Below are 25,290 nucleotides of genomic sequence, written 5' to 3'. Positions count from 1 at the left end.
GATATCAAACTTATTTCATTTTTAAAAACTTTTTGTTTTACAACTATCAGAAGTTTATGAACTTATTATTAATTACTCTCCTTTGCATATAGAGAACTCAGAAGTACATAGCAGGACACAAAAAAGATTTATGGCTAACTCATTGTCAGGACACATGTCTCTAGAAAATTGCAAAGTTTCATTTCTTAAGTGATTAAATCTGTTATCCACATACAGATCTCAGCATTTTAAATGATTTTTGTCATATATTCAGAAATCTAAAACAGCCTTGTAATGTATGGTATTGACAAAGCATAGTCAAATCTGATGCACTTAAGGTAAAGCCTAAACAGCTTGTCAGTTCAGTTTGCCAACATTTAAACATTTGCTACAGAAAACTACATATAAAGAAGTCATTGAAACAATTCTGAGGTTAATCTAGATCTGTTATAAAGGAAAAAAGGAATTCATGTTCAGAACGGAAGATAATTTCCGGAAAGCAAGGCATTATTTTATTTCAACTACTTTTATGGACTCTCCATGGCTTTTGGCAGTGGCAGCTGTTCAGAGGCCCGTGTGGCCCCAGTAGTGGGTCTTCATTCCAATATTCCCCTATATCCAAGAATTACCACTACAATTGACTTTTCAGTGGTTGTGTTGTTACAGTAAGAAAATGTTGAATATTTTGAGCATTCATCATAAACATTAACCTTTTAAAAATACATGAATCATGACACTGCTTCATAAAAAAGGCTTTTCTGTCCTTAATATGATTCAGCAATAGTTGTATTGAAAGTATTGAAAACTGCAATTTGAGCTTTGTTATAGACAAATGCTACTTGGAAATTCTTATAAAAGTATCTAATACAATATGTACATAGATTATTTCAAGGACAGGTCATTTGTATTTTTATTTCATCAGTGAACACATAAGCAACTAAGGTTTCTACATCATCTACTCAAATACAACTCAACTTGAAATACCAGTTCCTACAAGTAAAAGAGGACTGCAGAAAATATGGGGGAAAATCATTGTTTTTTGAAGACCTGTATTTCATGGTATCCAGACGAGAGGGTTTTATATATCGGATATAATAAGTCACATTTAAATAACTTGATGGGTTTAATATCAAAGAATTTTGTTACTTCAGAAAAAGTGGAAATGAAAAGTTATATGAAAATTCTAGAAAGAGATTTATTTTGATTTTTTAGTGGATATTTTACATCTTTCTAATTATAAATTGTTAATTAAGACTCTTAAAAACCATTTTGGGTTAAATTTTACATAGTTTGTAAGATTTGCATTGTTGCTAGCTGTTTGACCTTTTTAATATATCCTACAGTATCATCCCTGTAACAGGGTTAGTTTGGTTAACATGACACACTTCTGCAATAAATATCTTTTTCAGTACTATAAAAATAGATAATTGCCATTATTTAAGTGAGGCATGTTCACCCCTACTTTTCCACGGACCTCTCAATTCAAACATGACCTAACATGGGTTAACAGATACTTGCGTCTCCCTCAAACAAAGACATTACTTTTATTTAATCACATATATATATATCAACCACATCAAAATGTCTTTATAAAGTTATATCAAATCAAGTTTTTGTAGGAATAACAAATACCTGGCCAAATGCTGTGAGTTCTCGGAAAAATATTGGGAATGATCTTATTCAAAGAAGCATGTGTTAAACCAGCAAAAAGATTATGGTAATACTGATGTATGTTGTCAGTTAGCTTGTTTTGAATTTATCAAGGAAGATGTTATAAGTTATTTTATTTTGAAATATGTATACATTTGAAATTCTGAAAAAAAAATCTTTGTTCCTGAGGGTCATCCCATTGGACTTCAGATTCAGTAATGGAAACAGTTCAAGTTTGATGGTCAATTGCGATTGTTTTTCATCATTTTCAATAAATCAATATGTTCCTTAAACTTTATTTGCGTACAAAATCCCTCTTTGAAAGATTTCGAACACATACCATTTAACCAACAGAAAACATATCTCAAACAAAACTATTTCAACAATGAAGGAAAATTTATTTTTGGATAGTTATTGTTTTAAACGTGTTTTTAGTCTGTACCACTTGTTGTGGTGTTTAGTTTTTCGAGGTCATAACAAAATATTCAGCTGAATGATCAATGCATATTCACCTATCTTGAAACTCCTCGTGAACAAATAAAAGGAAATTAAGAAATTTAGAATAAAGTTTGTATAAGAACACAACCAGGCTACAAAAATTACATGAACTGTGTCACGAAGAACAAAAATTCACCACCAGCAGCAGTAGGGGATAACAGAGTCCACTGGTTGGAAACCTGGCTTCACTGTCTACCAATACTCTTTTTGGTTTTATTCAAGCATATATAATGTATTGAGGAGGATCTATACCAATAGGTTTTCTCCTGAAACCTGAGGAATCAACTACAACATTTTATGAAGTACAACAAAGGAATTAACTCAGAGATTTTTTATCTTATCTTATCCACAATTATACAGTTTTTGTTACTAAAATATAGACATAAATGAAGAAATATTTGCATATATCCGATTAATATCTCGACCACTCGGTAACTAGAATAAAATGATGAATCAAAGAAATTGATATTCTTCAAAATTTGAATGAAAGTCAAGAAACCAGAGTGGCAAAAACTATTAATTGTGAACCTAAATCTAAACATTGATTGAAATGCAAGAAAACAATTACACTGTACTTTATAAAAAAAAAAACTGTTGAGCTGGTGATATGTAATATTGTAGTAAACATCTTTGATGAAATCAGGCATTCAGATATTTTAAAGAGCACATACACGTCACATATATTTTTGAGAATTTTTGCCCTGCTTGGATAAATTGAATGCCAGTGCCCTGATGCAGACAGCACCGACTTTGATAGCAGCTTGTTGATGGAAGTCATATTTTTTATCGGTAAGATATTTTTGTTTGAGATGTTTACAGTTTGTATAAGAATATTGTTGCAACATTTTAGCTTATGAAAAGGACTTCAAAAATAAATAATTTATTTTTGTCATTAAAAGTCTTTGTATCAAATTAAATATTGAAAGTTTTAACAAATTTTACTCTGATTTTCAAGACCTATAAAAAGACTGATGTCTTCAAGATAAGTCTTTTCTGTAACTTTTATATATTTCATTAATTTAAATATTAATTGTGAGATAAGAATTGGTGCTACACTCTTTGATAAGTAAGTACTGTGGTAGATCCATGTATCTTCATATCAACATTCAATTTTTTAAGGATGACACATGAAACCATCAATATATCATGTTTATTTTAACATTGTGTGATGACTTGTTTTTATTTCTGCATGCATATTGTATTAGTCTTTTCTAAGTAATTGTTTCTTGTGCAAATATAAGATTTTCTATATTTGTACATGTTTTTTGCCAGATTGATTTTTAAGTGTCTTGTTTTGGCAAAATGCATTACACATTATGTGTTGACTTGTGTATAAAAACATTGTTACTGCAGTTCATGTTTCTTTATAAACTTGTATCATGATCAGTTGTTCAACAAAAATTGTTTTGTCACCTTGCTCAAAGTGAAAATACTTACTAACATCTTATAATTAAACATGAAGATTTAGGCCTTTATTTTTCACGACTTTCATCCTTTTTTCCCCTTTTTCACAAAAAACTCCATCCATGCAGATGATTCAGGCCCTTTTGGCCTTTTGTTTTAAATACAGTTGAAAGAGATAATAATAATATTTTAGAGCCTCTTGGTATCAACATTCCTTTGTCATCCAAAAATTAGCAAACTATTTCAATGCCTTGTTGTGAAGACGTCTAGTCAATTATCAATACCTCTTAGGACGCAGTGGTTTCTAAAAACAGTTTTCATAAATGGTTATGTAGTATACGTACCATATTTATCCACAAGTAATCCTCTGCCCACAAAACTCCCCTTTCTTCATTATTACAGAATCGTCAACTTTAAAAGCCTCTATGTTGATAAGATATAAAACTTTTGTTATCAAGTTAAACTTCATAATCCCCCATTTGGGTTTATCTTCATTTATTTTCCTTCAAATCAGTTAGGGTGCCGAGCTACATCCAAGATGATAAACAGAAAACCATGGGTTTTTTATTAAATGCGGAGAAGTTTCACTGAAAATTCGTGGCATCTTTTCACATTAAACCTATCTTTAATTTGAGTCTAACAGGCTCCCGTTTACTCAAGTTGTAGATGATGTGCTTTTTCCCACTCCATTTCATAACAATGCTTAGTTACAGAAACCACTACCTCTGATCAACTTTGGGCTTTTGATGCATGGCTTTGATCAGCAGTCCTGAACAAACCAGTGTGCCCATGCATCTATGACTTATTTTCCATGTCTCAAGATCTCTGATGCCAAAACCTTGTAGTGAAGTTTTTAGGCGTTCCTTGTTTTAAATCTGATTGCGAGACAATGGACAGGCATAGTTGATGTAATCTTTCAACTTCATTTTCATTGGGTTAAATCTTGACTTAAGTATTTTGTTAATACATGATTATGAATAACAAGGCCATTACAAATGAATGTTGTGACATCATAATAAATATGACGTCTCATCATTGTTGGGTAGACATAAACATCCCATACTAGCTGGATTTCCCCTGTCTTATACAAACAAGAATTGAAAGTTTTTTTGCTTATACTCTCATAAATAGTATTATGTGATAAATAACATGTTACACTCTTGGCTATGTCATATGAAATTTTAAATATTGAACATTGGATTATTTTGAATGTCTCTTTAGTTTGTAGTCATGACATTCCCCATTATTTTGAAGGTCTCTTTGTATCATGACATTGCCCATTATTTTTAATATGAAAAGATTTACTGCCACCAGTACAAACCAGCTTATTCATTTACATAATTAATTTACTCATAAGAGGCTCTAAACTGTTTAATTATCTATTTTTGCTTTCTCTAATTACATACACAGTCAAAAATTTTGTCTTTTGATGACATAATTTCAAGTATATTTGTTCTAGGTAGGAAAACAATGATTGTTTAAACGCCATCATTTACCCATTTTACATATCTACATTTTGTTTGAAACCCTATTTTTCAATCCTTTTGAAGGCATAATTTTTGCTTTGCTGTTGTTACATACAACTTTGCCATTTTGGAACCAACAAAGAAGAAGGTTATTTTTGTACAAACCTCTAGAAAGTATGTAAACGAACGTAAGTATAAATTTGACTTTATTTTTATTGTTTTAAATCCGGATTCACGGGATGGCAATTGGTTTCAGGACCTCATTTCCGGTTCGAGTTTCTTAAGCGCCATCTTGTCCATTTTTGCGGCCCCAAATTTATTCTTTTATTTTAACACCGTCACTTTTGCAGTAACTATGCCAGGAACGATCTTCGTAGCATTTTGAAAGTAAGCAATGTATTATTTTTCTATTCGAACGGCAATAATCGATCACACAGTCGTGTAGCACTGTTAAATACATGACCTGGGCCTACATCGGCCCTGACCAAGCGTTTGTTATTCATGAGGCCCCTACATGTGCTCGGCATCTGTGCTCGACATCTGCACATGTCAATACGTATTTTAAAGAACGATATGATCTATAAAAAAACCCAATTTCCATTTATTTCAAACAATTTCTTCTTGTGTAACTTGATTTTTACAATAGCCTTCTTCTATATTAACATATATACCACTGGCCGGCAGTTTAGCAAGTGGTTATGATCGACTGACCTAAAAATAAAGTGTCATATATCGAAGAGACCATTACACATATTCTCACAAAATAATGATAGATTAATAATTGTATTCTGTGGTCTATTCAGTATATATATGAATGCTAGAATCTGTTACATATTAATTGCTTTTAGAACTTAGTTTTTGAGGGATCTGTGCCTTGAAGGTATATGGATGCTCGGAGAACAGTAAATGATCAAAACAACCCCCAGTAAGCTTTTATTGTCGAGATTATTGAAATGTTATAAATAAATTGTTTCCAATTTCAAGTGGTTGTAGGCCAAATGGTTGTCAGATTTCATTTGTGTGAGAAATCTCTTGATTGCATTTGACATCGCATGCTATTTGAGATGAATACTAAGTCAGGATCAGTGCTCACTGCTAGTATATGATTAACAATAACTTTGGATGACCAGAAAGCAAAACGAAATGAAACTAGGATCATTTTTTTTCTGCACACTGACATAGATACTGTTCATGAAAAAATGTCCCCTGAAACTGATAATTTATAACACTATTATCAAATTATGTTAAAAAATTAACCATTAAAAATTTGAAAGATGATCCATTTTGAATAATTCCTGACCTTTGCACTTGGTTTGTAATATCATACCATGGCATGGTACCTTCCCAATACAGCATGTGAACAAACTACAATTTGTACTTATTTTTATGTCTTATATAAGCTTGTGGCCATAAACAGCACAAATGGCAGACCAAAACATAGTTGCTCAGAGAAGAGCATTACTAAAAATATCCCACACAGAATCAACTATTTAGATATATTAATTGTATAAAGTGTGGAAGCATTTTTTTTCTAGATCCATCTTAATTTTATCACCAAACCATTACATCATTTTCAAATTATCTCCGCTCTACATAACTTTTAGTTTAGAAAGACTCGTAGAAACCAGGGAATATTTTTGATAATTTCTGTCCTATAAATTATCAGGGACATTGAATGGTGTTGGTGTTAATGTTTATCTGTAGTTTAATGAATGAAATGTCGAGAGATTTTTATCATATGTGTAAAATTTTAGTATCATTTTTAAGTTGTAGTATATGCACCAGCCTTGCTGTGATTAAGAATTTGTAGGATCACTGTAATGATATGTGGCACCTCTTTGTTTTTAGTTTATTACCAATGTCACAGCATTTGTGTTTTTTGTTTCAGTGTCTGCTGATGACATCACCGACATCCACATTTGTGGTGCATGTCGGACAGAGTTCCATAATGTGGATCTCTTCCTGCTACACAAGAGGCTCTCGTGTCCTGCTGTACTACAGTCAGCCGTGACTGGCACTGTACCCAGTCATAAAGATGGAGTAGCTGGAGACAACCAACAACAGGTACTGACTTGTACTGTGTGATGAGTTTACATCAACCATACATTGATGTGTATAAAAACATACTACTTAAATTGTAATGCTATGGATTGATAGCTATATATAGATTTAGCCTTCACAATAATGAGGAACATATATGTCAGTGTGTGTACGTTTTGAAGGGGTTGTACAGGTAAAGAAGTTTGATGATCAAGATTGGTTCTGTAAAAATGCCTCAAGAGGTATGCAAAAGCTAATGATTGTTTTCATAGCAATTTTTTTCCATCTTGTGGACTTGTGCAGTGAACAAGGTTTCGTGACTTTCATATGAAATGGAAATTGATTAATATAAGACACCATTTATCCCATTAAAGGTATTTTGGAAATAGAGACATATATTTGTATGTATCATATGTGATATGAAATCTAAAATGGCAATATAATCACTCCCTGCCTCTTTGGTAACATTTCAGTGGGGCCATGAAGCTATGGTATTGTATATGACCAAAACATAATTGATGTATTGGCTGTTTGCTGATAACAATGTAGTTATATAATATGTGTTGTTACATTGTTAAACAGTGATGTTTTTTGATGGTTGTAAAACAATGATAACATAATAGTTATGTAATGGGTCTTTACTGATATAGGGGTAGCTTATATATATAATAAATAGTTATAGTTGTGTATTTTATATGTAGACTTAACTTATTAAAACAAGATAATACGTAAATGTATACATGCCCCTTGGTAATTATAACAGGGTTTGTGTTGGGTGTTTTATAAATAAAGGTCCTCTTCAGTTAAAATGAGGTCCTGTATAATTTGAATGGACTTCTTGAAAAAATAGAGTTGTCCTTTTTATTTTCTATGTTTCAAAAAGCTATGCGGACCGTCCTATAGCTTTAATGCAAACACTTGTAATACTGTGAGTTTTTGGTTTATTTCCAGATTCCTGTATCTAAAGATAACTGTTCAATGGTAACAACATCTCTTGGTGCAAACATGGGTATCCAAGTTCAATCTTCAGGCCTAGCAGTAGTTCAGGGACTCCATCATGGGAACATCACACCCTGGCGAGCGTGAAGGTGTCAGGTCAACCTTCATGATCACCCCACCACAGGGTCATGAATACATACAAACCAATCAGAGGCCAGCACTCATCCAAACAAACAATCAAAACAAATCGGAGTCTCAGATTATCTTGACAGAAAAGGGAGAGCTACTTGTTGTACAGACAACGCCACCTGATGGTACAGAACCGAACGAGACTGAAATGAACCAACACGGCCAAGCTATGCTGAACTTCATACAGTATATCCGTGCTAATGGTGGTGGCACTACAAATAGTGAGGGTTACGAGGATAAAAACTAGTGCTTGCAAGTTAGGTTTCTATAATACCAATTACACAAAAAAAAAACAACTTTCTCAAATTTTAATTTTAATTTCAGTGTAATTTTTTATACCCACTCTGCATGTGTTTTGTTAAGGTCAGGTTTGAGACATTAATTTCTTTTCCATAAGGATTATTTTCAATGGTTGATGTCAATGAGTGGCATTATAAGAATTAAAACTTTCAAATTTCTGAACAATTAAAACTTGACTTAGATTTTGCTCCATTTCTGTTGAAATGGGTGTAGAAGTTTCCATGTTTTACTATTGATTCCTTACTTTTGACTCACTTTCCAAATCAGTGATTATATCTGCAATTTTGAGTCATGTTTTTACAATATCGTTGTGTCTGTAAAAGTCTGTGTATGTTTCAGTTGCAGGTCCCATCCTTCCTAATCTTGTTCCTACAACAGAGGGAATGGCCCACCCTTCTAGTGCCCCCATAGTACAACTCAGACAGAATGGCTCGGTGTCTATCGTGTCAACTCCAGAGAGCCAACCTTTAACAGTATGTCCATCTGATCTGCATAATGGCAACTTAGTTGATCAGACCACTCAAAGACACTTGATTGAAAATTCCCCGCAAGTGACTTTTGACCAAGAAAGTCGGTTAGATGGAAATGACCCTATCATTCGTCCTGTGGTACAAGCACAAGATTTGGCACAGCAGGCTGCCAGACTATCCGGAGTGGTAGAAAGTGATCTCCAGAGTGTTCCCATGGAGACCAACACTCAACAGAGTGACCTTGACACTGTGCAATACTCCGTCAATGTTGTGAACATAAATCAGTCTGCTAACACTGAGGGCGTTGGACAGATACTCCAGATACCAGAATCAAATATCCAGGAGGAAAACATTGTCTTTTCTGACAACTTAGGACAGCCTCTATCAGAGAGTCACAAGTTTGGAAAGTTTAGTGGGAAAACTGTGATTGCAAGGGGAGCAAAAACACATTGCTCTTCCAGCAAGAATTCATCCAAATCTTCCTCTACGACTAAACCAACAGGTTTGTATCTAATTCAGAATAGTTTAAGACTTGTAGGATAATATAGTACACAGGTAAGGTAGTGGTACGTCATATTCAGGAAAACAGGTATCCTTGATAATCAAACTTAGAGCAAATATTTTTAGGTGGAAATGTATTCACCTTGATGTCATCTTGTTGACAATTGTATTTGCTTTGGGTTCATGAATGGTTTAATTGACATTATCTATATATAGCTAATACATAACTGTTACTTTCTTCAGTTTATTAGTCTCCTACCAGTGAAACTGGGGGGACTATAGATATGTTTTGCCTGCGTCTGTCCGTCCGGTTAAAGTTTTATAATGGAACACCATTCACCTAATAATGGTATTAAGATGCTGATTCTTTTCATAGAGGTTCTTTGGGTGTGAGGCATTACTTTTGTACAGTTAAAAATGAAAAAAAAAAATTAATTCTTTTTTTTTTCTTTTTTAATTTTTGCCACTTATATTAACTGTTTTCTCTGTATTCTTGAGGTTAAAGTTTTGGTTAAAGTTTCATAATGGCACACCATTCACTTAATAATGGTATTAGGATGCTGATTCTTTGTACAGAGGTTCTTTGGGTGAGTGGCATTACTTTTGTATAGTTAAAAATGAAAAAATCATTTTCATTATTTGAAATTTTTGGCATATTATGGACTTAACTGTTTTCTCTGTATTCTTGAGGTTAAAGTTTTGTAATGGCTCTCCATTCACTTAATAATTGTATTAGGATGCTGCTTTTTAATTGTGAGTATTAATGAATCAATATATACATATATACACAATAGAGTTGAATTTACACATTGTTTGGAATGAACTTATTTTCATAAAATGATCATGTTTCAGTTTTGGCTTAAATATTTTACTCCAACTTGGCTGAAGTTTTAACTTGAGGGTGCCGGTAGGGGACATGTATTGGTTTAGCAATACTCACAGAATGCTTGTTTTCTCTACTTCAAAAGCTAATTAAAGAAAAATCAACATGAAACAAAAAAGAAAAGTGAATTAGTTAGAATAAATATACATGTAGATCTACTGAGAATGATGTTTTGTATTGGCATCGTTTTGTACAGGACACATGATTAGATACTCTCAAATAGTACAATTAATATTAAACTAGATATATACCTGTTATTCTAAGATCAATCACCCATACAAGTTTACCATTCCTCCAGGTTACATTCTGTTCTCCGTAAGTAACTACAAGACTTTCCCTAGGTTTCGTCTCACTGTCTATGGTCAGCATTCTTTGGCGTGTGTCTGTCCTTATTGGCCCACTAACTCCATATCTGTATTGATGGTCACCCAAGTAAATTTATATTCCTACTTTTCTGCCATATACAGGGTCTCCAAATAAATCTCCAGGAACTGCACACAAGGTCCGAACTCCACCAGTGAAGAAGTTCAAATGTCATTATGATGATAAGTGTACCTTTTCTTCGGCATATTTGAAAGATCTTGAACGACACTTCAGGACACACACGGGAGAGAAACCATTTTCTTGTAAATATTGTGACCGGTCCTTCAGTAGGGTGGACAAGCTTCACCTTCACATGAGGGCTCATACTGGAGACAAACCCTACAAATGCAAATTTTGTAAGTTGGATTTAAAATTTTTAGTGATCAGAAGTATCTTTAATACCATATGTACACTAGTATTTTCTGTCTTGAAATATTAATTAACAAGCAATGATTCATTAAATGTTAACAACTATAAATAATGTAGTTAAGATTTAATGTATGTAAGTATAAGCTTAGTTTTAGCTTAAAACAAAAATGGTTTGGACTGACAAACTCTCTTACAATCAGAAATATGAGAAATAGAAGCCCCTCAGGCTCGGAAAGTTCAAACTTGGGGAACCTTTAATTATTTATTTTGTATTCTAGGTAACTACAGTGCTGTGGACAACAGCAGTCTACGTAAACATGCAATAGTCCACACTGATGAAAGACCTCACAAGTAAGTTTCTCACGTAAACTGTCAATGCTGTTTAGTGGATTGGTGACTAAAAATTTAAAGGATATTTATTTATGTATACATGTACAGACTGAGTTTACTTAACTAATTCATAAACGTAGTCAATGTCCAGTTGGATTCGACGAAACTAGTAAAATGCTGTCAGGTTTCTTTTACCCATAAAATTGACCATTAATCAAATGTTGAATAAAAAAGTAGTACTTTTTCCGTACTTCTGTCAAATGATGTGGTATTAAGAAATATCTATTTCTATCTGGATTCGTGAGGATAACTCGGACAATAAGGACTAGTGTATATAACATAATTTGCAAAAGTTACAGTATCTAGCTATAGTGACTAATAAGCAATAGATAGATGCTCCAAATATTATGACCAGTTTTTAATTAAAAGAAAAGGATTCAATCATAATTTTGTCAGAATGAAGGCAATTTCAGAGTGAACTAATCTGTAGTTCTTAAACTTTGTTGTAATTCAATTTATTCCCCTAGAAATTGATAATTTTTAGTGAAAATATATCTTAGAAATTAAACTGATGCTACCTTTTGTTACTTTAAAATTATAATTGATTACTGAACTCTAAAAAGATCAGCTACTGAACATTCACGTGCCACAGAAATATGAACTAGGACAAACAGGGAAACTAGTGTAACATTTAACAATGATTTTCTTTTTGATTTCTGGCAAAAAAAAAATTATTGGAAGGGAATAAAAGTATTCTGGTTTACATTTCATGAATCTGATTTTACAAGTATTGTATATTATTATAGTCACTTGTTTGACATGTAAGTCTGTAATTCCATTTTTCACCACCAGATGTCAGGTTTGTCCCTATGCATGCCGTACAGCCAGTCAGCTGACAGTCCACTTACGTACACACACTGGTGACAGTCCGTTTCCGTGTCCATTCTGTCCCGCCAAGTTCAAGATCAAGTCAGACCTGCGGCGCCACTTGAGGGTACACACAGGCGAGAAGCCATACCAGTGTGATAAGTGTGATGCCAAGTGTGCCACAAAAGGTAATAGTTTGTCAACATGGCCAATTAATCTCCTGAAAACTTTTTTCATGTGGCTTAGGGTTTAATTGAAAAGCTCAAAATGCAAGTATTTTGATTGGACGTGGTGTGGACATATTTAATTTGATTTCTTTTCAATAGTGTTTTCAGCATAAGAATTAAAAACATGATTATTGAGGAAATATTGATTTGACAATATGAAATGTAGTGTTGGGGGTGGAATAGCTCAGTTAGTTAGAGCACTGGCCACATAATCTGGGGTGAAGATCCACGGTTCATGGTTCAACGCTCTCTACCTCAGGAAACTGAGAAACGGGCTGGTCTGTGCTGTCGTGGTTGTATCATTGGACAATACACTATCTATATGCACTCATAGCTCTGGATGGCAAACCTAGCTAGCCTATGAACAAACAAACCCTTTAGTGTAATTTTTTTGAATACACATGCATGCTATTGTTGTTTTCAGGGAACCTGGCCAGTCATAACCGTGTACATCACTCCACAGAGAATCAGATGAAGTGTACCGTATGTGATTTCTCCACCTCGTCCAAGCGAAGTTATAAAGAACACATTAAAGGTCATGAACCTGATGACCCAGATTGTGTTTGCCACGTGTGTCAATACAAATGTTCCAACAGAGAGGTGCTCCGCAGTCATCTTTCCCGACACGAGAAGGAGAAAAGTTACAGCTGCATGCATTGTTATTTTTCAACCAATCACAAGGCTAACCTGACCCTCCATATAAAACGTAGACATATGCAAATTGAGCCAAAAGTCGTAAACACCAAGGGTAGGCGGACAAAGTCATCAGAGGTGAAGGTTTCTGGTTCATCGGGAAAATTTTCAAAGTCATTCACCTGTCATCTATGTCCTGAATCCTTTGTGAGGAAAGATTCCTTACGGAGTCATATTCGGTTACATGAAGAAATGGCTAACTCGACACTCACCACAGCTTTGACTGTGTTGAAGTTACAGCAGCCTGTTATAAACGTTTCCTCCTCTGGTAGTCACAACAGAGTTGCTCCTGTTAGTGATGAAGGAATAGTGGATGGAAGTTCTGACATGGATCCCAAAGGTCAAGAGCAGGTAATGATGCATTATGGGACTGATTCTGCACCCATAACATCTGCAAGTAGTGCTAATGATCGAGAGGAAAATGGGAGATACGTGGATGGAGCTTGTCATGGTCAATCTCAATCACAGTCAAGGGAAGGACATTCTGAGGTTACACAAGAACTTGTTCAAGGACAGGACAGACTGGAATACCATAGGGAGGAACTGCAAAACCAGAACATGGACATAATGAACCTGCAAGCACCAGAACTAAGTCAGATTGTATCTTCAGGTTACAATACATCTACTCAGAGGGTGCAAACTTCTCCGGATTCAACAGTGATTACGTTAGACATGAGGACCTTGTCATCCGATGATATCACCATTGTAGAACCTCAAGGTATAGCAGAAGCGCGGAAGATGTTACTTCATAAACAGGTCCTCGGTCAACAACAGATAAGGGTCATACAGGATAAAGAGGATGATTTGTCAAATCAGCAAATGTATAGACAGTTGAGTGTATCTGACCCTGATGTACCATGTGATGTGCAAATAAGAAGTTCATCTGGAACAACCAACACATATTACCCCAATAGCCATATCACTAAAAGAGAGGCAATTGAGAGACGAGACTGTGGTTCAGACAGTGATGGCTACAGGAGAGAGATGTATACTGGTTCAGTTACTAGTGGAAATTTATTGGAGACTGAAAATCCTCGATGTGTCTTACAGAATGTAATGGAGTGTCCTGAGACCTCAGTGTCTGACCGTGTCCAGTTTCAAACCCAGACAATTCCAAGTATACAGCTTGTCCAGAACATATCCTTTCCTGTCATTCGTCATCCCGCTGGCTTGATCATCCCTTCAGTTAACGGGCAATCTCTTAATCAGCTTGTTGGAGGAACCATTCACCCAGGGGACATAACCACCCTGCCACAGGGAGAAATAACTACCCTAACACCAGGAGATGTAACTACAATTCAACGAAGAGACTCAACCACTTTGCCACAAAGCATACATTCTTTTCAACAAAAAGGCACTTTACAGAATGAGGGAATACACACTTTGCAGCAAGGGGACATAACTGTTATTCAACAAAGGGGTATAACTACCCTTCAGCAGACTGAAGGAACCAATCCTCTGTCTCTTAATGCCCAGTTACAGGATGGTGATACACACTTGAATTTACCGATACAAATTTTGCCTCAACAAACTGGCAGTCAGAGTTTCCAGATGATAGGAGGTGTCTCACAGCTAATGAATACAGCATCAACCAGTGTTCAGCTTGTCTTACCCACAACTGTTGACAACAGCAGTGCAACTGGTCAGAAAGTTGTGGCCACTTCTATTAGGCAGATAGAAAATCCAGTTCAATCTAATACAATGTGTGGCATTCCACATGAGCTGTCTTCTAGTATAAGAGGTCATGAGTTGAATGTCAGTAGTAGTCAACTGTCCGAGGTAGATACAGGACAAGTCACAATGGCTTCAAACCAGACACAAGTAGGGAGCTGTGTAGATGATGTGAAGGGTTTGATGGGTCAGAAGGTCAACAGTCTAAACAAGAGGGTTATCATTCCCATGTCAGTACCACAGACAGGTGGTCTTATCATAAACTCACCTGTAGAATCACACGCCCTAACGACAGGGAAATCCTGTCCCCACCATGCCTTTGGTATCGCAAACAGCAAACGTCCCTACATCGACTGTGGTAACACAGATGTTACAGGCGGGAGGTCCTGTCCAGACTTCGTCTGTGGTATCAAAGACGCTTCAGACAGGAAACCTATACCCAAGCTTGTCTACTGTTCCACAGATGTTATCAACAAGAAGCCTAGTTAGCATTTCATCTGTTGTACAACAAGGACTACCGACAGGAAATCAAGTTCCCCTATCGCCGGTGGAATCACAAACAGTTAGCCTTGTCCCTGTATGTACTGGTACCTCTCCTGTGGTATCTCAGACAGAAAGCCAAGTCTCCCCAGTAAACGGTAACCAGGACCTTGTATCAATACCAGTGAATTTCATCAGAGTACCACAGATAGGTAAGTCTTGTTAGTATATTAATGTGTATCAAATTAATGGAAAGAAAACATAAAAGTAATATGCTTCAAAAAATGAAAATTAATTGAAATAATTGAGATTTGTCTTGAATCATCAAGTTACAAAAAAAATATTCTTTTTTTTTAAGGTTCAAATAATTTCATTGCTCAATAAAAGAGAGAAGAAAACTTGTGCAAATGCCATAGTTACTAAAATCTTATGTTAACTTCTTTTTTCATACCAGGCTTTTATTTTCTTACAGAAATGCATCAAAATGGTTCTAAGCATGACACTATTATAATTAACCAAGAAATATGTCAAACGTTCTGTTGTTGAAAAATTAAAATACTGTAATGGTCATTTACAACCCCTTAACATACACAAAGTCTTTGTGACATATTATTCTTTCACCAATATACCACAGACAGTCTTTGTTTCACTTTATCTGTGAAATGTTTTCAAATTTACATATTATTTTCAGAAACAACTCCAGCATTACCAGACCAGCGTACGAAAGCATCGAGACGTCCTAGGAATTGACTTGTTGTTGAGGTATATATATATTTATATTATTATAAAATGTAACTGTGACAACACTATCTTAAATTGGAATATTTTGATGTCGGGAACTTTTTTTTTGTTTTTTTTTTGTCAGAATGGTGTTTTTATTTTGTTGTGTGTAAATCTGGCATTTTTGTCAACTGTGTCAAATTTTGGTTTATCCTGACGTTAATGTTACAATCCGACCTCTGCCATCTGAGCCGGAGATAAAATGTAATAGTTTAAGTAAATAATTTCACATGTCTATTTGTATATGTGTCAGCAAAGCTACAAAATCTGTTGTTACATTTCGGCTGATTGAATTCAAACAAACAATTGGTTGAAACTGTGTGAACTTACCTGAGCTACAGTATGAGCAAGACTCATGTTTACACAAACCTCAAACGAAAGTTTACAAGTGCAAACATTATTAACAAATTATATTAGAATGACAAAATGGCACATTTCATGCAAACAGGCCTATAAGAAAAAAATCCTCTATTGTTTTCATGGAAATAAAGCGACAATATTACCACGCCAGAAAATTGTGCGTAAGTACATTCAGCATTTTAATATATACCACCAACATTATTAATTGGTGTGTTAAACTTTGCCGTTTTTATGCCAGGCACCAAATAAACCAAAATATAATATAACCAGTCAAAGTTTTCCGATTTACAGTATATCATTTGTGTATTGTGTTTAATTTGACTCTCAGCTGGGCCTAAAAAGTTAACCTAACTTACCTAACCAATCCTATATATATATTAATCATATTTGTGCCTTTTTTGCTTTTAATAGTTTTTTGTTTTCTTTTGTTTGTGTTTTTTTTTGTCATTTTCATGGAAGGACTATTAAAAGTGGGATTTCATTTCTAAAGATTTCCAGAATTATCTGTGTGGGAGGGGTGAAAGGCATGTGTATTACATTTGATGGATCCTGGGGGTTAAAACTCCTTTTTTCTAGTATTCTTAAATATTTTTTAATATTTGATGGGAGTCTTTTAAAAAATGCCTGTTCTGAAACAGCCCTGACCTGCTTAATATTTTTTGCCATGTTTTGTGTATTATTTAGGTTATTATATTTAGGCGTCCCACCCCAAAACTTTAAAGTTTTTGAGGTAAGTTTTTGGAAAGCCTGTAAATCCAAAAGTATACACCTCATGCCCTTCTAATTTGGTTTATACATTTATTAGAGGTCTAGGAGTGATGTTATGGCAAAATCATGCAGAAAAATATTGTGATTTTTTCGCATTTTACCATTTTGTGGACTTAACTTTTTTGGCTCCAAAAACTCACTTTAAAGTTTTGGGGGCAAGTCCAAAAGTATACACCTATCACCCTTCTAATTTGGTTTATACATTCATTAGAGATCCAGGAGTGATGCTGTGGCAAAATGATGCAGAAAAAAACTGTGATTTTTTTTGGCATTTTAACATTTAATGGACTTACTTTTTTTGACACAAAAACCCACTTTAAAGATTTTGGTGGTTAGTTTTGGAAAGCTTGTAAGTACGTGTAAGTACATCCATAAGAGGTCTAGGAGCAATATTATGTGACATACAATTTCAAAATGACATGCTTATACATACATAAAAGATGAATGCATAATGTGATTGCTGCCGCCGGTGAGCTTTCGCAATCATTGATTGCACTTGTTATGGTTTGTAAACTCTCTTCTGATTAGTCATAAATGCATCATATGTCGGTTAATGAATATTGATATTGACTGGGAGTGTGTGAAAAATAAATATTCACTTAAGGTGCATGCAAGTGTAGATGTCTCATTCGAATGCGCCTTCGCGTCTGCATCCGTTTCATCATGGCAGCCTCTACAGGCGATAAGCATTTTCTAACGTTGTAGGACACAACAAACTGGGCTCCTTCATGAGCAACATTAGTAGAGATGCAGGTCTGTCACAAGTATACACAAACCACTGATGTTGTACTAGTACAGTGCTAGTGCATTTGTTGGATTCTGTCCAATTTCCAAGCAGACATGTAATGACCGTTACTGGACACAAGTCAGACAACTCTTTAAAAACTAATGCAGGTAAAACGACAGAGAATTACACAAAGAGACTTATGAGGAAACAAGATTACAGGTTATTCAAGTGCAACCATTGTTCCAATGACCGAGGAAGTAGGTTTGGATATAAGAAGTTCAGATCTTGTACCTATCACTGATTCAAAAGCGTTGCTGAAAGATATATTGACAGATGATTATGATGATTTTGATGAATTTCTGGTAAATATCAATTTCGATCTTTTCAATCCTCATACCCATGCATGATCAGACAAAATGCAAAATCTCGTACAAAATACCATGCAGATATCCAGTTCACTATGCAATTTACCTGTACCAGTCATGTCCCATTGTCAAAATGTCACAATTAATTATAATATGAATACTTTAAAGTGATTTTAGGATATCATATACAGATTGTTACCTATCTTGTTAAATTGTTTTGAAAAAAATGTTGCAATGAAATAAATGTTAAAGAAGAAACATAACGTATTTGTATTATATTGAATTTTAATCTATAATTTATCTAAAATAATAAAACAATTACAGCCTTTAGCTTCGGTCAATACCTGGATTTATATTGACCCAAGAAAAGATAATATTGACCTCAGACTGCGTCCTTGGTCAATATTATCTTTCTTGGGTTGATAAATCCAGGTATCGTCCTCACACAAATGCTATAATTGTGTAGTATTATTTAGGTATTGATATATATATATATATAATATAATGTAATTATTTGGGTATTGATAATGATTATTTAGGATTCAAAATATTACGAAGAAAAACTTCCCAGTTACAAATCTCACAAATGTACAAAACCAAAGTGCATATGAATCATGTTCCTGAAAGTTTCATCAGCATGCATGATAATTAATTAGCTGGTAATGAACTTGATATTCAACTTTGATTTTGTATTTATTACTGGGTTATAGTAGATCCATACCTAACAGATTTGTATTTAGTAGGGTCACATATCTGTCACTATAGTTTTGCTTGTGTTCATCCATCCTTCCTGCATTATTTTGTCTGGGCTCTATCTCCTACACTTTGGCAATTCATACTTGGGGCATGGGTTCACCTTAATGAAGTGGTGTGTCATTTACCAAAAGTAGGTCACTCTGACATACATAAAAAGCTTTGACCTGCATCAAAGAAAAAAATTGGCTGGGTTCTTCTATCCTATATATACACTTCTTAACACTAGTACTTCATGATTGGGGCATGGATTCACCCAAATGAGACGATGTGTCACACACCAAATTAGGTCACTCTGACCTACATTGTGAATTTTGACCTACATCAAAGAAAACTGTTGTCTCGCTCTATCTCCTACAATTCCTAACACTGCCACTTTATACTTGGGACATGGGTTCACCTAAGTAGGTAGCCTAGGTGACCTACATTATGACTTTTGACCTACATCAATACGACTGAGATGGAGCCCATGCACACGAAGAAAAAAAAATCTTTCTTCTATGTATGTTTGTAATACTTCAGATATCCAGTTTCCATACAGTATGATCCTGATACATCTGTATGCATATTTAAGATGTAATATTTCTTCAAAATACATTTTACTAGATGCAGGTATCAAATATTTCTAATTCAGGAAGCAGTATCTACACATCCGGTTAATAAGTTTGAATTGGTAAAATACAATATATTATCAGTTCAAATAAGCACAGTTGATATTACACCCTAGAAAGGTTAATATCATTGATCAAATTAGTGACATTTGCTTTTTTGAATTTTTCGTTTCCACATCTGAATTCAATTTCCAGGTAAAAGGACACCACTTACCAGTAAATATCGATCAGATTTATCTATCATTTGTGTTTTCTTGGCATATAACTTCACATTTGGTGGGGAACTGTAATTTCCTGAGCCATGGGCTCCTATATCGGGAACCAATAGCTTGATCGCCATCCAATGGTATTATTTTCACACAAATAAACGCGAATGTTTTGAATTCATGATTTACTCTTCTTCTTTTAACGCGAAAATTAATCCCACATGAAATGTAAATGATTTACAGTAGTACAAACCAGGCCTACAACATGGTAAAACCTATTTTCTTGAAACTTTTTCTCTGCGGATGAACTTTATTTTTTTCAAGACAAGCCCAATATCAGGACTAAATCATGATATGTCCTTTGAAGCTTACATAAATAATGCTTCAGCTTCACGGAAACCAAAAGAGAGAGTTTTACTGCTGGTTTCTTGTGATTCTATTGATCAAAGATTTCAGTATACAAGATTCTGCAATGTTACAAACTAATCAACTTGAATCCTCTACAAGGCAATATTCAAAGCTTTTTATTTCATTATTTTGGTACATTTGTATTGGTCAGAATCCTTGAATTTCAAAGAAACCAAAATCTGGAGAAAAATTAGGTGAACCCACCCTCATGGTCCCTCTCTTTTAGTGGTTTAAGTGGAAAAAACACCTTCATATAACTTTACATGATATTGTATTGTCGAATCTTAGCTTGTTTCCAAAGATAATAATGGTTATGCATAAATATTAACATTTCTTTCTTCAGTGTCAATATGGGCTGCATTTATTACCATATAAATGCAGTAACTGTTGTTCTCATGTGGTTGTTACATATACACCATTTTAATCAGTGTCACAGAAATGCTTCGCACTAATTATGAATCGGCATGGCAAGGATTCTGATTGAGAACAGCAGCATTATTATGGTGTAATTTTGGTGTTATGTAGATCTTTATCACTGCAAGGCTCTACTGTGTGTTAGATGGGTTGCAAATCAGTCACAGAAATAAATTAGAAATGCATGGTTTTCTTTCAAAGAAAGACAGATGTAAATGTAAATAAAACAATTAAAATGCTTGTTAGATTGTATTTGTTGTGAATATCATTTCAATCTGTTTGACAGATACATAAGAATGCAGGCTGAAGTTTCTTTACATCTTTTAATATCAAGATTCAGGAAGCTTTTGGGGGTTTTCTATTGTTTTTGCATGTATTATATATGCAAAATTTGTGGATTTCAATAAAATTGATATTTAACTACATAATAAATGTACTATTAATACATTTTTTTATGTGCATCTGAAAATATATTGTTGTTAATCGTACAACTGGGTGCATTGTTAAATACAGTCAGTGATTTATAAACTAGTATGAGTTGTCTTTCTTTGTTCCTAAAGTAAAGATAGCCAGGATAAATTGCAAAATTCCATCTTTTGTTTTGGTATATCTGATTTAAGCCATGATTGATGGTCTTAATTGATTCTTTTGCCATGATATTGCAATATCTGATAAACAGAGTAATGATTGAGCTGGTGATATATTGGTACTCCCTTCCTGAAAGTGGATATGTACATGCTCAAATTAAAATAATTTGTCATTTGTAGAGTAAATTAAAAGTCAAGCTGGTGACATGTACAGATAACTGTCAGTATATTTTAGTGAGATATAGACGCTACCATCACATATTAATCAGGGCCACATGTACATATATACTTCTACAATTCTACAGATTTACTGCAATTGAAAATTTTCCTGCAAAAAATTGTAACTATTTCCATTCCTATAGATTCTTCTCAAATAACATCACAAGTTATTTTGTCAGGGCTCGAAATAGAGAATGTTCATTACTTCTGTAAATAAATCAGAATAAAAACTACTGATTTATTTCTTAAGTGTGTTGTGGAATTATTAAAATGTGCGTAGTGTTAACAGTAATTTAGTTTTATGTAATCCCACCTGGTTTTCATCTTCACCGTTTATAATGAAGGTTGTGAGGTGATAAATATTAGAAATTTGTGTGTCAGATAAAATGGATATCAAATTAAAGTTCTGCTGCAATGACAATTTAGTTTTATTTTTTTTAATAAAAGAATAAGATAAAAAAAAAAATTACACTGAAAAAAATTTTTTTGTAGCATTAATTTCAATAGAAAGTGTGAAAAGATGTTTTCAATTGGATGTTTTTTTTACTGGTGCTCTGAGAGGTCATCAAGTAGAAGTTTTACATAAAAATGATAAACAGTTTACATTCTGGTATTTAATGTTCTAGACTGTATCATTATGGAGTTTTGTGGATGTGTTGGAAGGCATTCCATCCCTAACACCTGCTCCCAGTCTAATGATTGATGTTTTACGATTTGTATACTATTTTTCAATCCCAAAAATGGTATTAGAATATATATTTGTCATTTTTTTTCTTTTTGTAAAGGGTAAAAAATTGAAGTTATGTTTGACTGATTTATGTCTGGTCAAATAATATAGGCATGGCTAAAAAACAGGAAACAGCTGCTCTGGAAAGGCAATTTTTCATCTCTAATTGAGATATATGAAAAAAATAAAGAAGAGAAATCTGATAACACATATGTATGGATTTTTAAAACTTCATATTTTGTTGTCAATGGTATTTTAGATGAAACCATTTACAAAAAGTGGAAGCAAAAAGTTTTCCCCTTTGTTCATCATCACCAATTTGCGGAGTTCATCATGCATTCATTAAGAGTATGTTGAATTTTACATGAAAGATCTTCATGAGCTAATATTTCAGTACTGTACAGTCAAATTGAATTTTTTTCTTCTTTCAAAATTTGACATGTTTTTCGCTAATATTTGAACTAGATTGAATCATTGCAGAGTTGTTTGTGCATGTAGTACAATAAAGTTTGTTCACGTGAATGACCTGGAGACAAAATTTCAACACAAGAACAACACATATTACTCAGGAATATTTAATTGATTTGGAGCCTGACCAAATTAATTTTTACAAAACTATGTGATTAATGCACAAAGTAAGATATTTAGAGGAATATATGAAGAATGAATTGTGTAGTACTTTTTCTGTGAGTACGATATGATTTCTATTGTGTGACTTTAGTCTTCATTTTTACAGGATGACAAGTACTTGCTGATTGATCCACCCTACAAATAAAAAGTTACTTGGAGACCTGTGGAATATCACTATACCTTGGAGTATAATTTATCGGCTTGGTGGCTGGACATTAGAAGATATTTCTTCAGTGCACATGAATGTACTCATGAATTCACATTGGACTGGTGATCAGATACCTGTTCACCCGTGTATATATTCTTTATATCAATGGAAACTCCGTCCATTTATTTGGAAACTCCAGCAAGAGTCTAATGATTTGGGAGGTGTAGTTATATATATATAATTATTTCTTATTGGACAAATATGGTGCTATGTGATATAATTATATATAAGATGCTGATGACTAGGGACTAGTAGAATTTCATCGGTACATGTAGAAACCCCCAACTCTCTGTTAGATTACAACTGGAAACATATAACATACATAAAATTATCTTAAGATTTATTTATTTTTATTACAGATGATGTTTTGTACACTATAATTAGCATTTTGTATCGACTTGAATATTTCTAAGTTCATTGCATAATCTATACGTACAGTGTAGACCCAGTTATATAAGCTGTTTAAAGGAAACCATGATGACTTGGAGACATCCAATTTGTTTGGTTGTAAGAAGAGTTTGTGATGCACTGCTTAGGTATTGTACTGATTACTGTAAAGTAACAAAATATATTGTTCCTTAGGTATTGTACTGATTACTGTAAAGTAACAAAATATATTGTTCCTTAGGGATTTATACACATTGGCTTTATAAATAAATTAACCCCTCACAGGATTCATGCATCTACCAGCAACGTGCATTGTTATACAAGTAGCCATATACAAATGTATATGTATATACTGCTAACTATTAAACAGGGGAAATTCATTGTTAGTCTTCACTGCAAGACAATTTTTTATCTATATTTGTAATTGTTTTATTTTATTTTTATGTGTGAATGGGGGATTTGTGCTGGAAGTAAAAAAGCTAATTGGCAATTTCTTTTATATTTGAAGAATTATATTCATTTCAGGATCAGAAAGAGGCTTGTTGCCAGGCAGACAAAAAGTAGTAGTGTAATCACCATGAGGACCTCATTACATTCCCGTGAAATGGCAGGCTATTGTCATTAGTGTTACTCGAGTTGATTTCAAAAATTTAAGTCAATAATTTTTAATGATGCCGTAGTAATTGAAGTCTGACAGGTGCAATTTTAATGTCTAAACTTCAAATTGCATTAAACTAAAAGTTATGAAATTGACTTTAATTTTCAAATATGGTGCTACACAGCCTTCACTGCTATTAGCCGTCATATGCATTTTCAAGGTCGGTGTCCAAGGTCATGAAGGTAATATTGTGAATGAAAAAGATATTCAGAAGAGTATATTTTACGATTATTTTATGATCCATAAATTAGCTTTGTCCTTTTTGTCCGTTTCTTATTTTGTTAACATATGTTATATCCTGGTTCTGGATCTGACAATTTGTTATAAACAAACTTTGTCATAAGGCACTGATGTTGAGAACATGTATCACAAAATATACATTGCTTAGATTGCATTGCATGATTTTCTGTAAATGTTCCCCACTGGCACTTTGATGGTGTGTGGAGAATCCATTTCAGTATCTATAGACAAACTTCACTGTCTGTTCTGTAGTATTTGGACCCTTTGTAGCCATCGGATGAACCAGTTATAAAAACATTTCTTACAAGTACTGGTTATTCTCTACACATTAGTAGACTGGTCACCCTCTCAGCTGATGGTAATCTGGAATTAAACCTTTGGAATATTGAATATGAAATAATCCTTACCACTGCCCATTGATTCATGACAGGATATATATAAAATACTTATGAAATGTGCAAATTATTGTAATTTAAAATCATTCCATAAACTATTGGTGCTTTTGTATTTAACTATTCATTATAAATTAAAAACTCCTAACGCTCCGATCCATTTTTTTATAGATTAAAAGAAAAGAAGGAAAATGCAATCCTTGTTTTGTTCTGATATGTACTGTATGGCCTATATTTAAAAAATCTCAAAATCGTTTAAGAAATGAGATTCAACTGGAGCCTAAATGTTTTGCTGTTATTGATTTACTGAGCCTGGTAAATCAAAACGGATATCACTGGAGCACACTGCATGTATATCCCATTTTGTACTGTACTAAAATGATACAGTATACGTGTGTCAAAAGTGTAAAGTGTATTTGATGTCATAAATAATATGTTGATACTTGAAACAATTGTTTTTTTTTTCTTTTTGTTGCATTGAACTTTATACCTGTTATAGTTATAATAAAATATTTATGTTTTGATTCGGAG

At 33.8% G+C, this 25,290-nt stretch overlaps 1 protein-coding gene across 1 annotated transcript; it reads left to right on the top strand.

The window, feature by feature from the left end:
• Nucleotides 1-5: 5 nt before the first annotated feature.
• LOC117338080 lies at nucleotides 6-25,290 on the top strand. The gene is given in 11 exon segments (XM_033899270.1): nucleotides 6-5,384; nucleotides 6,886-7,061; nucleotides 7,989-8,093; nucleotides 8,095-8,386; nucleotides 8,805-9,437; nucleotides 10,787-11,038; nucleotides 11,330-11,402; nucleotides 12,234-12,436; nucleotides 12,900-15,531; nucleotides 16,011-16,081; nucleotides 22,981-25,290. Coding segments are annotated over 9 exon segments (4,164 nt in total). The 5' UTR covers nucleotides 6-5,383; the 3' UTR covers nucleotides 15,329-15,531; nucleotides 16,011-16,081; nucleotides 22,981-25,290.

Source organism: Pecten maximus, chromosome 11 (assembly GCF_902652985.1).
Source record: "Pecten maximus chromosome 11, xPecMax1.1, whole genome shotgun sequence".
In the NCBI taxonomy this organism is placed as follows: domain Eukaryota; kingdom Metazoa; phylum Mollusca; class Bivalvia; order Pectinida; family Pectinidae; genus Pecten; species Pecten maximus.
This window is presented reverse-complemented; position numbering and strand designations above follow the sequence as displayed.